This window comes from Octopus bimaculoides, chromosome 7, assembly GCF_046866305.1.
Source record: "Octopus bimaculoides isolate indiv1 chromosome 7, ASM4686630v1, whole genome shotgun sequence".
Taxonomy (NCBI): Eukaryota; Metazoa; Mollusca; class Cephalopoda; order Octopoda; family Octopodidae; genus Octopus; species Octopus bimaculoides.
Window position 1 is genome coordinate 3224814 of NC_142934.1, and position 14640 is coordinate 3239453.

Consider the following 14640-nt stretch of genomic DNA (forward strand, 5'->3'; position numbering starts at 1 on the left):
CTGAAGCAATATGAAATACATTGGAATGAAGACATGGCTGAGAAGGTTGGAAAATATAAAGAAATGATAAAGAAGGAGGGACCAAACGTAAAGTTGACCCCATCAGAGGAGGAAAGGGCGAAGATGGAAATTGGAGTCGTGGAGTATAAATCATTTTCAAGGAAAAATAGAAGAATAGAAAGTGCAACGAAGGAGGAGGTGGAGGAGTGTTTGAAGGAATTGCAAGATGTGTCGTTTTTTACAAGAGACAAGACATACGCGTCTGTAGAGATCACATTTGTATCGGAGGAGGCAGCAAAGAAATACGCCAATAAGACGTTAACTGAATGAAATTGGATGCTCTTTCTCAATATGTTGGGTAGACGTCCAACGTGGATTAGAGTGGGTAGGATCCCACCGAAAATAGAGTTGGAATGGGTAATGGCAGCAGTTATTCCTGAAAGAGAAGGAGAAGATGTAAGGATAATTATGATAAGCAGAACCCAACAAATAAATTGCTGGGGGTATGGAGTGGAGGTGCTTTTTATGGGAAGTCAGAAAGTTTACAGTGACATACCGGAGACACTGGAACTGCCTAACGAGGACAAACTGGACATAATGTTGGAGGGGAGACCTCCAAAGTGCTACGAATGTGGCAAAAGAGGTCACATTAGAAGAAGGTGCCCAGAAATAATGGAAAACAAAGAAATGGAAACGCAAGAAGGCGTGATAGAGGAGAGGAAACAGTCACAGGAAGAGGAGCAGAGAGCTGATTTTGAGGAAGCTAAATCAAGGAAGAGAGAAAGGAGGAGCTCATCGCCGAAAGTCGAACAGGGGAAAAAAATACAAATAAAGATTCATCATATTCATAAAAAAAAACAAACAGCCAGAGCAAGTAATAAGAATATAAAAATAATATTTGAAAGATATCATTATAGGTATAAATATACCATGAACAGGTATAAATAAAAAATGGAGGAGAAAAAGATGTTGAATCAGAATTAGATTTAATACAAAATTGGATTCAATACATGTATTGAATCCAATTTATAACGATATCTTTCAAATATATATATATATATATATATATATATATATACTGGACATCAGTTTCATAAACTACAAAATATAAATATCCACACTACCACACTTGAAACGTACCTTTTATAGCGCTTTGTCTTGATTTGAATGTACGTGAAGGTATTTAGAACGGCCAAACTTATTTCTGCAAATGTGCTAAGCACTGATGCTGATCATAGTTTAATCAATAAGCGTAGGGGCAAAGTAAATACAATAAAAATAGGCGGGGTCAGTGGGGCCCCATTCAAGCGGGCCTTCGGAAATTGAACCTCCTTACAATACTCCCTGGGAGTTCATGGTATGAAATTTATTGACATTGCTCTGATTTGGTCGCCAATGCCATGTATTTAGTTTAAAATGCAATAAAAATAGGGGTTCAGTGGAGCCCCAATTAGGCAGCCTTTAAAAAAAAATAGACCCCCCCCCCTCTTAAGACATTTCCTGGGATTAGGGAAATTAGTGGTTTGAGTTTCGTTGTCCTTGCACCAACGGTCTAGAAGGAGTTAACGAACATAAAAACGTAACGGACAGAGAAACATCACTCAGATTTATAATAGGATTTAATCTCCCTCTCTCTACAAATCAATGTTGATGCAAACAAATAAACGTCATTACTTGCATATCTCCATCCCCCACCTCACCTGCTTATTAACGAAACTCTTGGCATTGACGTTTTACAAGGAAGAATTTATATACCAGCAACTTATATGTGTCTTCAAAGCGTTAGAAAAAAAAGAAAAAGATAGATGCGACTTGGAAATATGTCCATGGTACAAGTGATTATATCCTACTCATATTATATCGATTTCTAATATTGATGTAAACCCACTTATTCGTAAAGGATATTCGATGATTAACACAACTCCTCTGTTTGTTTGGGATTTTCCTTTATCGACTCCAAAAGAAAGGTCAAGCTGACTTCTCTGAGATTTAAATTCAGAATGTCAAGACTAATAACTGAACCCTGTAAAACATTTTAACTAATAAATGAATTCTTCTTTAAAATATTCGTTAGAATAGAGGAAAATAATCCACTGTATCTGTTACAGATGTTTATGTTTTGGTTTAAAATTCCGCTGAAGTCGACTGTGCTTTTCATGCGATCGAAATTAATGAAATAAGTACCCGGGAAGTACTGAAATCAATGCTATCGACCAGCCCTTCCCATCGTAATTGCTAGCCTCGTATCTGGATCAGAAGCTATTTTGAAATATCTATTGTTAGAAACCAATAAGAGAAACTATTGAAGTAAGGAGATGGAAATGGCTGGGTCGAGTTTGACGCTATAAACCAAACTCACTTGTCAGGATCGCTTTGCAATGGGTTCCAAAAAGTAAAAGAAGACGTGGCCGACCAAAGGAAGCAAAAAATCTTAAAAGCAGAGGGTTAACAATGGAACAAGCTGTCAAAGATGCTTTCAGTGTTCGAAGGTGGAATGATCTTGTTTTCACCTCATGTGCTACAAGGCACAATGAGAACCAAATGAATGAATGAATGAATGAATCTTGTAAGAAACAATTATATATGAATATTGATAGTGTTTTGGAATAGCTGACCCTTAAAATTCCATTCCTCGCGAGAAAGGAAAACAATTACATTAGCCTGTTAATCTATCAATATATATGACAGACACCTAGATATTTCAAACACTGAAATTCTTTCCTATGTCTAACACCAGTCTTTACACTCAGCCATCACTGTGTCTTACTTGTCACCGTATTGACTAACTACTGTCTAACCAAGCGAGTACACCTTATATTTTACTAATTAGTACTGATCTGACCAAAATTCTGGCAAATTACCAAGACTATCTTCCTTGGCCTGTCTCTTTACAGCCATGACACAAGCAAAATCCGTAACCTAAAACCTCACAGATGTTTTAACCTAGTTACTCTTCAGCGGTACCGACTAAAACTATTGCTTACGTCTTCTGGATGAACTCATCAACCACCATTAACAAAAAAAAAAAATGCTTCAAACATCGCACAGTCCTCAAGCTTTCCCTGGCAATAGCATTACATTAGAAGAGATTCTCTGCCAACTTTCTACCACGTCACCTTTCATCAAAGTGTCTCTTTAAATAAAGCTCTCACTGAAATGAGCTTCTATATTTACTGCCTGGTTGGCTTCTAACTTTATACAGCTTCTAATTCTACATTCCTTTCAAGCTACCCTTTTCCTCAATAATTGTCTTAAAAAAAAGGTTCACACAGTCACCCTTATCACTCCATGAAGCAAAGACTTCGACCTACTGGACGCCCTTCAACTATTCTAGAAGAAGCACTTCAGAGCTATCGAATGTCTCTGCCAAGCTCTACAAATTCTCTCTCTCTCTCTTTAAGTATCTACTGGATCTCTATCCACTGAAAACACGCACAACCAAGACTCATTGCTAAACATGGAAACTTTTCTTTGTCAGCTATCGACCACCCGTTCTCATTTCTCACATCTCTCAATCGATAATAATCATCTTGTGTCTCATCCTTTTCACTGTTGATTTGTACGTTTTACACAGAAACAGTTCTTTAACAAATTTACTCTTTTCCCCCCACAAACAGACTTCATGCATGTTGAACTTGAGAACCACAGCGACAGTAACGTTCTTACAACTGACACCAGCAAAGTTACCGACCACGTCTAGCTGAAGACTTTCCTAGCTAAGGTGCCTTTCCCTTGGTCCTCACCCTCATCTAATCATTTACGGTAGATCAGGAATTTCATATCAGATACATGAATCGGGAATATTTTCCATACTTTTTTTGCCAATCTGTACACACTCCTCAGCCAATTATTCTAATCATGTTTGAAAATGGTTAAAGAGGGGAAAAAAGATATTTCGTCAATGAAAATGTTAGAGACGGTTTAAAAAAGCAAAAGATATTCAAGCTCGGACAAGTAGCCAATAGATCGATAGATCAAAAGCTCAATAGATCAATAGGACCTACTTCATCGTGTTTTATCCATTTCAGTAAACAGAGATGAACGGCTTTACGAGACATAGCTACTAGAAATTTTCTTCTTTTCTTAGTAAAATCAATATTATCTTTTTGATATTAAAATATTTTACTTTTCGTAGGTTCTTTTTTATATTGGTTTTGTGTGACGTAAGAGGCTGTGATCGATGACGGAGACTCGAAAGACAATGTGGCTAATCTCCCTCTTGAACACGTTCAAGTCGACCACTGCTGTAGAGTGAAAAAAACATGGGCAGTGGAGGAATTCAGAATGGGGTGGAAATAACAACTGAATAAAACTTACAATAAAGTTTTAATTGAAACTTACTCTGAACACACACACTGACGCATATATATATATATACATATATATGAAACACGTGCAGTTATTTTATTATCTTGATCTTATGATATTTACTTTGTATTATATTATAATTATTTATTGTACTTTTAATTATAAATTTTTTCTATATGTAGCAGTGAATTTTCATCGATGAGTTATAAACTTTGGTTCTTTTCCCTAATACTATATAATCATATATATATATATATATATATATATATATATATATATATATATACACACACATACATACATACATACATACATACATACATACATACATACATACATACATACACATACATACATACATACATACATACATACATACATACATACATACATACATACATACATACATATTATATCCAGTTAAAAGAAGAAAAGAAAATGGAGATTAGAAAGTTAACATTTATTATGACCAAATTGGTCATCTTCGCTTCTTACTACCGTGTCACAGCTTTGCGATGTTCTTCTACCCTTATTTTGAGGGGGCGACATGTTTTTCTTTTCTACTCCAATTATGAAGAAAAGAGAGGATGAAACCAATAAACTGTCCACAGTTTGTCTACCCCATGTGAAAGGCCTGTCCGAAAAGATACAAAAGATATGCGGCCCATATGAATGTCAGATATGAATAGCATTTTTTCCCCTGTAGTTTCAGCTCAGAGATGCGGCCATGCTGATGCACTGCCATTAATATGGGAACCGGTATTAGGAAAGGATAGGAAAATATTAGATTTATAAACCCTAAAATTCACTTCACGGGCATATGGCGTAGCGATTAAGAACGCGGGCTATAAACCCCAAGATTACGAGTTCGATTTCAGGCAATGACCTGAATAATGATAATAATAATAACATCGAAAAATATCTTAGAAATTTCCCCCAAGACACCTGATGAAGACTGGAGGGTATATCAGCCGAAACGCTGTGTTAACAACAAACAAATAATTTATTCCACTTGAAAATATTTCGCTGTTACCTTAATTTGGCATGCAACATGTTGCCACTTGTTAAATTGTAATTACGGACATAAAAAACAAAATTTAACGCTTGCTCAACGTGTCTGCGCGCACGCGTGTCTCTGTTTGTTTGTGGCCCTGAACTCCAGACCAAACACTTAGTGAACTTCTGAAATACGCAGCCATAAAGCCTACAATCTGTGATCTTTTTAACTGTCGCCGATGTATGGTCAATGGAAATTTAAATGCTTGAACGTGAATATTTGAAAATGTTGTTAAGGAACTCCTGCTCTTTCCAGTGTTTTGTTGTTGTTGCTCCTGTGTTTAATTTGTTAGAGAAGATCTGCGCTCAACAAACAGTGTCGCTATCGTTACCAGCCACATAACATCGATACAACATGAATCAATCAAGTTATTAGTACGTGGGTTGGAAATAACAACCGAATATCTCTCATACCATGCTTACTGTTTTAAAATACACACACACACACACACACACACACACACACACACACACACACACACATTGGATAATGTAGGCCGAAGAGAATACGCTTTTGAAACAATGAAATTCTGGATGGTCACGGATTGACTGCCTTTGATCATCTGCTAAACGTGTGTCATTTCAATACATCAATTTTGTTCAAAATTGATTTGCCATTATTTAAAGAAGTAGTTCCCAAACTTTTTCAGGCTGCCGCCCCCTCGACACCCAGGCCACATTCTTAGCGCCCCCTCCCCCTCCCCCCACAAATATAGACCATTTTCTGCAGCAAATTCAAAACCACCGTATTTCACAAATAAAACTCAAACCTAATTAACCTGTTAATATTTTTGTTTTTACATCGAACATCCCATTTTGGCCACCCCATTATTCGTACTGCCCGCTCTTTGGGAACCACTGAAACCAAGGGTTTCTCAACTGGGTTCCATATAGCCCCTGGGGGTCCATATAGGATTTGGGGTGGGGGGCACATAACAAAATAGTAAATTGGGGATCCACAATAGTATTTTTTTAGGGGCCCCCTGAAAATATTTTGCTTTAGATGTATTGATCTGTATTGTAAGAAACAGCTAGGTTTTCTTTCTCTAACATTTTACAGAGTTCAACCGACACAAGTTAATGTGTGAAAAACAAAACAGGAATTTTGAAAGAAGTTTCTGTAAAAGTAGTTTTTAAGCATCGAATGACTAGGGGGGGGGGGGCAGAATAAAATAGTAATCAAAGGGGCCCATAGTAAAAAAAAAAAAAATGGTCGAGAACCTCTACTAAACGATCTTCTTATTTAACAGGAATTCTGGTTGGACATTTTACTATTTTTAACAGAAGACGGAAGAGTAAGGCTTTCGTCATCTAAAATTTGAAATTGTGAGCAACAACGAATAAAACTAGTCATCGCAGACCAGGTGAGATCTGTACAGGTAAAATTCAATCAGGGGAGTGGGGGGGGGGGGGGCAAAATGTATAATTTCTGATTTTTCGTTTTCTTCCTATTACATTGCAAGTATTGCATCATCATCCTTTTCTAATGTTACATCATCTTTGGACGTTCGAGCATTGGTACGGATTTTCTAAGATCCATGTTAAAATTATATATCTTTTTTAACTCGTGGCCTACCTCACACTAGCGTAGCTAGCGGAGGGCTTTAGGGGCAGCACTTTTAAAGGGATGGCACTTTTTTTCATGTTGTAGGCTATTGTTGTAGACAATATATGTTTTTTGTGGGATCCGGGGTGCGGCAAACGGAAGGGCCGCCCCGGGCGGCTTATACTCTAGCTACGCTAGTGTCGCCTCAAAAAGTACCCCTTATGGGGCATCTCTTCTCCACGGCGCACCGTTTGAGGATCATTAATGTAAAAATTGTATATAAAAGTAGAACTCTTCATAATTCAGAACCCTTTCAGTACCTTGTTTCTCGACAGACTGATGTTGGAACTTTACAGCTTGATGCTTATTGTTCGATTTTATTGAAAAGCTCCACAAAGAAATGGTTGTGGTTTTCGTGCCAATTGAGAAAACCACGGCTATTTTTTTAATTGAGAAATTGACAGCAAAATGTTGTGAACCTTTAAAGATTCAGTTTGTTTTTGTTTGTTTACTTTTTCGGTAATTTTAGCTGATAAAACCCATCTATTCTCGACATTATGGAAAATCATAATTTGTAATTTGTATATATTCCAATAGTAACTAATAGATACCATTATGGGTCAGGTATAGGGTTAAAGTCTAAGATTAAATCTTAGGGTTAGATTTAAGGGTTTAGAGTTTGGATTTAAGGCTAGGATTTAGGATGAAGATAAAGGTCATGGTTAGAGTGGTAAACGTTAACTTGTTTGTTTACTTTCATTAAATAATGTCCTTTTTTAAAAATTTCAAAACATTTTTTATTATTAACTTTCTCAATAATTAACGAGCTTTTTTCAGTAAATTGCGGTGACAGATTTCGTAGGAACTAGGTTTACAGTATAGAAAACAACTAGAATCAAGGCGGTACATAGTTTCGGGAGGTAACAAAGAATTTACTGTTTCTCTATGATAAGGACGTCAAGACCTATATATCTTGAAAAGATAACTTCTTTGACTGCAAACAAATAAGAGTTTATTTCTCGTTTTACTAATCTGTACTAACTAACATAGTTGTTTATTTTCATCCACTAAATTTTACGTAATTGAGCCAAACCAATAACCCAGCTAAGGAAAACAGCCGAATTCTTCTTCCTCCTCACATTTCACACCACCGACATACAGAAATTAACAAGAACACAAAGGAAATTTTAGTCCTTTTTTACGATATACACTAAGACAAGAATGGTCACCACTTGAATGTCTTTAGAAATAGGATTGGTCGATTGAGGTTAACTTGGGTCTAAACAACAGCAACAATTTATATAGTTGAAAGTCTGTTCTGTGAGATACATTGGGGTATCAAAATACTTTTGATAATTCAGAAAAATTAAATATATTTGTACATGTCTACGGTTTTGCACTTGCCTATGTTTTCGCAGCAGTTCTTTAAAGATTAGTTTTAAAATAACACAATTGTTTCAGACAAATTTATACTTGTTCAATGCAGACTGTAAAATATTGATAAGCGGTAGGTATTTATTAGAATTAATTAAACTGGTCTCGTTTAGATATTGCCATTAACTGAAGATGTTTATCATTTTTCTTTCCTTCGATGCTCATACATTTTTCTTACCATCCTCTATTTTTAGACAAAATTCTGCCCTACTATTTCACCCACCTTCATTTCCAAAACCAATATGATTCATGTTGATATTATCTTAGATTTTCGCTGCCTTTCATACAATTATTTCACTTGTGGTAGGTTCTTTTTTGGCAATAATACAATAATACACCCTAAATGAAAGATGGTGAAATGTTCCTAATATATTCTGGGCTGTTGCTTGATCATGTGCTGCCTGAGATAACCCTTAAATTTGCCGCCTATACAGGATTATCCTGCGGACCCCAAAAGTAATGCCTTTATAAAAGTGTAACCCGGAGCAGACCGCGCCTCCTCTCCCCAACCTCAAGCTTCGCTATAGGCGCTTCCTATTGAATTTCCTCAATCATATTATGGTTGTAGCTTAGTTTCCATAAAATTCATGGTGTCTGTGTTTTGTTTCCGGTGAAACTTAAATGACCGAAGTTCCCAATTCAATATGTTTTAAAGGAGGTTAAGAGTATGTCCTAAAATTGATGTGAATGAAGCATATGTCCACAAAACGTGAGAGCTGTACAAAGCTGTTTCTTTGGCTCGTCGTCAGAATGTATTTTTGTTGTCTTTTCTACAACTATTTCCATGGTCATTGCTCTGACGAAGACGAACTTTCTGGAATTGTACCCTCTGTGAAAACCTTTAAACGTACCACCAGATTCGTAGTTTCTCCGTTGAGCTTCCTGTAAGTCATAAGTCTTTTTATTCTAATGACGTCTTTCTTCCAACTGCTGCTCTCTAGAACTCACTAACGTTGTCTTGTTTTCTTCTGGTCAATGATATTCAATCCTTTAAGCTTCCTGTCAATTGGTACCCTTTAAATTTGTTGACCGCTTCTTTTTCCCTTTCTGTAGTTCTTTATGTTACAGTAGTTTCAAGACTTGTTTAGGATAAAATCATAGCAAGTGACCTGATCTGAGATCGTGTGCTGAAACAAAAACAATTGCAGCGCGGAAGGTGTTTATAAGCCATTTAAGAAACACACAAAAACCGTTAGATTCACTTCAACGTTCGAGCAGAAAAGAATATAATTAACTCAAATATAATGTTGAAATATAATTTTTATTATAAATAAATACAATTTGTCATTTATATCAAATGTCCATAATCGTTCATGTGGTGCTTGCATGTAGTAATTACATATATACTTCACATGGTCTTTAAATATAATATATGCTCATATTTTATAATATTAGTTGATATTTTATAATAGACAGTTGAAATGTTGTACAGTTGCCAGGGAACTTCTCTGGAGAATGCTAACACTGTTTGACAACCAGTGCTGGCATGTCTACATCCCCATAACTTAGCATTTTGGCAAAAGAGACTGATAGAATAAGTACCAAACTTTAAAAAAAAAAGTACTGGAGTCAATTTGTTTTACTTTAAATTGTTTGAGGTGATGCCCCAGTATGGCCACAGTCTAAGGATTGAAACAAATAAAAAAGAAAAGATAAAGAAAGATACATACCTAAAGAGAGAGAAAGAGAGAGAGCAGAGGAGGAAGGAGAGACATTGAAACATCTGATGTTAAATAAGCCAGCATCAAATCAGGGATGCCAAACAGGCGCCGCCAATACAGCTGTGCCAAAATGTCTTGTACCCAAAGGGGTGAGACTTCATTGTATGATCTTTGGGCTGCAAAATGTTCGTTGTTGAAACTGTTTTATAAATGTTTCATTGCTATGAATATGCTGTTTTATATGGGAAGGCTTTTAATTCATGTTTCCATGACAACAACCCAGATTTTCAGTTTTAGCTAACTACTCAAGAGATATTACAGGAATATCTGTTTAGCTAGAGTTTTCACATTATTCTCTGTGAGATTTAGGCAGAAGACTTGTTCAACTATTAAAAGGAGGACCTAGCAAAAATATATGATTAATTCATTGTAATCTTAGTTCACAAAGGCACATAAATAAGAAATTTGGTAAAAACACTAAACTTTAACTGCTTTGAATTAAAACTAGAAGCCATGATTAAAACCAAAAAAAATTAAGATTCTGCCAATTTTTCCATTTGACTTCTGCTTCTTCTTTTCTTTTTGGTTTCACTTAAACTACCCTTTTTATGAAGTAAGGGGTTACATATTGTGTGACTAAATAAGGGAAGATTCTTGGTCGTATCTGGACTATTCTTGTTTAAAATGCCCTTATTGAATTCTTCAATATGTGTACGATTTGACTTTATCCTTTTGATTAATTCCTCGATATCCGATTCAGATGAACTATTGGAATTGTCTGAGCTGTCAGAACAATCTGAACTATCTGTTTCTTCTGATGATTCTGAACCATCTTCAGGACCAGGCAAATGTTTTGAAGAGGCTGAAGATTCAGAACTCTCAGAACTTTCTGAACTATGGTAATCCAATCCATCTTCATCAGAAATGGAACTGTCTAGATAAGAAAAAGAAAAAAGAAAAAAAAAACACTGTAAATAATCTCAGACTTTATCATTATCATCTATATATAATAATATATGTGGGAGTGCTGAAAAGTTCCTGGCTTTTAGGGTATTGCAAAAGGCCTTGTTGGAGGCCCAGCCTTCCGAGTTTTTATTTTACAGGACTTTGAAAAACTGAAAGACTGCTGCAATGGGTGTGTGAATCTGAGAGGGGAATATGTTGAATAAAATCATAATTAACTGATCCTGCTGCATTTTCTTTTACCCAAAGCCAGGAACTTTTCAGCACCCCCTCGAATGTATATGAATATATTCATAATATATATTATATGGGCACTGGTGTGGCTTTGTGGTAAGAGTCTAACCGTTTGAAATGGTAGTGGAAACGTGACCTATTGTCACAAATAGGCATAGGAATATTGTATAATTTCATAATTGCAAAATTGACTCTATTTTGTACGTACGAGTATGCCACCCTCTGATTCTAGTGCCACATATAAAGTACCCATGCTGGTACCACATAAAAAGCACACAGTACACTCTATAAAGTGGCAGGCATTAGGAAGGCCATCCAGCTATAGAAACCAAGCCAAAACATATCGCTGAAGCCTGGTACAGCTCTCCAGCCTTGCCAGCTCCAATCAAATATACAATCTTTATTGAAGAGACAAATTATTTCATTTGTCCTGAGGCCAAATACAAACTAGTAAACAAACCTGATGATTCTGTAGGTATTTCCTGTTCAGAAGCTTTTTCTTTAACATTATGCTTTTGGGGTAACTTTGCATCTAATTTTAAAGGCAGTTCAGTTGTTGGACGTTTCCTCGTTTTCTTGCTAAGTGGTAATGCATTGGTGCCACCAATAGATTCAGCCATTTTGACAATATCTCTTCTTTGTATTTTGAAATCTACAAAAACAATACAGTACAAAACAGAATATACAACAAACATTCATTAGAATTAGCAGAAACGCCACCCTCTGGGACATTTTCTGCTCATCATTAAGTAATATACGTTTAGTCTAATTTGTGTAATTTTTCTGATATGTTAGACCTAATTTCCACCTTTTAAAGGGGTACATCTTACACAACTCCCTAGTTGGAGCTCACGCTAGATTAAACTGAGGCAAACAATGGAACAGAATGCAGAGAATTTGTGATAAAGAAAACAGAACAAACATGGTACAAAACAGATAGATTCCAAAGGGTGATGCTTGTAGAGGTAAAACCACATTGGATATTAACCTGCAGGTTCAGGAAAAGCTCTGATGGGCAGCAAACTCAGCATTAAGTTTGTTGAGAAACCAAGGAGATCCATCGGATTACAGTTATATAAGACATAACCCTTCAACAAGACCACAGATATATTTGTACATTATCTGTGTACTGATAACCTTCATAAAGTCACAATTACAGATGCACAGAGATAGGGAAGGATATTTCTTTCTCTTTCACCATCCAACTCTGATAACATGAACAGCAAGGTCAGCAAAGGAATTAACTCTTGGAAACATTGGAACAGACTTCATGTTATAATCTTCATCGTGTATCATAAACGATCTCTTACTTGTCTCAGTCATTAGACTGGGGCCATGCTGGAGCATTGCCTTGAAGAATTTTTAATCAAATGTATTGATCTCAGTGTGTTTTTTTTAAGCCTCATACTTATTCTATCACTCTCTTTTTGCCAAATTGCTAAGTTACGGGGATGTAAACACACACAACTGGTTTCCTTCAGTTTCTGTCTACGAAATCCACTCAAGGCTTTGGTCGGCCCAAGGTTATAGTAGAAGACACTTGGTGAAGATACCACACAATGGAACTGAACTCAGAGTCATGTGGTTGGGACAAAAACTTCTTACCGCACAGCCACGCCTGCACCTAATGGCCACTTTTTAAAAAAACATTGGGCATAACAACTAAATACTTTAGTTGAGACAAAATTACATTTTCTACAATTAACACAAATAAATTAAAACCACTTTCCTTCACCCAATCCTTCAAAGACATCCAACAAAGCTTTGGTTGACTGAGATCTTTAGAAAACACTTGCCCAAGGCGCCACACTGTGGAACTGAACCCAAGATCACATAGTTAGGAAGTAAACTTCTTATTACACAGCTACAACTGTACCTATCAGCCACACCTACGAATATGGATTATTATATATCTTATACTAAGCCATTTCACAATTGATTTATTTTCTTTGTCTTAGATTTTTCTTCTTCTTCTTCATCTGTTGTTTATTGGCCTTGAATTATAATTCCCTTATGCTTATATAATAGTGTTATGCATGGTGGATTGGGTGTAAAGGTGTTAGAAGTGGGTATTAATAGGTCTATTATTAGATGTCCTTTTATGTTTGCACACAACTGGACGTATGTGGGTTTATCATAATATATCTCCCTGCTGTAGATTCGTATTCTCTTTTAATGAGTCTTTTGGCCAGAGCTCTGTCATCCAACTATCTATAGATGAAAATCAAATCAAGCCACCTTATCTTTTATGAGGTAGAGCGCGACATTTCATTGTCATCCGCCATTCGGTATTCTTTCTCCTGCTGTAACCACTTCGCGCTTCTGTCCCCGTTTCAGTCATCTCCAGATTCTCCTTCATAAACTATAAACTAGGGAAATAAAATCATTCTCTGACCGAAGTTCGCCAGAGAGTCATGAAATGGCACGTACTTGGACATTTTAAAATGTTTAATTCCCATGCAGACGGACAAAGCCAGGAGGTAAGATCCAGAGATGCTCAATATAGGAAATAGTAGTCTTCAAATGATTTGAACTTATACTGTGAGTCCATAGGGTAAAGGGTGGCCATAAGAGAAATCCAGGTGAGCAGGTACGGGAGAGAGTGATGCAAATAAACATGCTTGGGCTTGATATATAAAATATACATACGCACATAAATACATAGAAATACATAGAAAGTTTAGTAAGTTTTAGACTATGGAAATATATTTAGTTATATTTGCCAGCCAATACCATTTCTCTCTGATAAGAAACTATAAGCAACATTCAAATTTTTGTCCCGCACTTCATGACTCCATCTATAATCAAGGACGTGCATTTTGGGGTTGCTGCTACACAGTCTTATGTCAAATCTGTAGGTGTTTTAAGAGTATTGTTATGTTTAATGATTTAATTCCTAGTGGAGAAGATGAATAAGATTTTGACAGCTTTGATGTAAAGTAGATTACAAAAGAAATAGAATACAGAATAAACAATGTCCATAGGAAATCCATGTTCAAAGATAAAGATATTGATTAAATTGCAGAAAATAACAATCCTGAATTAAACCTATATAGCTTTGCTTCAGAGATTATCGACCGTGTTGTTAATCCTAAAAGTTGTAATGTCATATTTTGATTTGAGAAAGAATGAAATAACCAGAAAGTTCTCTCGGTCAATCATGTCCAATCTTGCATAAATGATTCCTCATTTGGAACAGAACCTAACAAGTTATGCAAGCAAATACTTTTAACCCTTTTGTTGCCATTGTTCTGTTGAAAGGCACCGCTTTAGTTTCAAACAATTTTGAAAATAACAAACAATTTAGTAAAATAACTAAACTTTAATCAGGAAGTTTGTACCCTACAAACAGGAGCAGACAGGTGGATCAGTAGAATAAAGTTTTTACTTCAACCCTTCATTCCCAATGGAGCTTAGGTCATTGACGACTTTTCTCCA

General features: G+C 36.1%; 1 protein-coding gene across 1 annotated transcript in view; it reads right to left on the reverse strand.

Moving 5' to 3' along the window:
- Positions 1–9586: 9586 nt before the first annotated feature.
- The window catches only part of LOC106871580 (uncharacterized), an 8000-nt gene continuing 2946 nt past the window's right edge, over positions 9587–14640 (reverse strand). Inside the window, exons 2-3 of the mRNA XM_014918087.3 lie at positions 11663–11854; positions 9587–10939 (exon numbers count right to left, since the gene is read on the reverse strand). Of these exons, the coding sequence (XP_014773573.1) occupies positions 10539–10939; positions 11663–11822 (561 nt within the window). The 5' untranslated portion in view covers positions 11823–11854 and the 3' untranslated portion in view covers positions 9587–10538. The remainder of the gene's footprint in view (positions 10940–11662; positions 11855–14640) is intronic.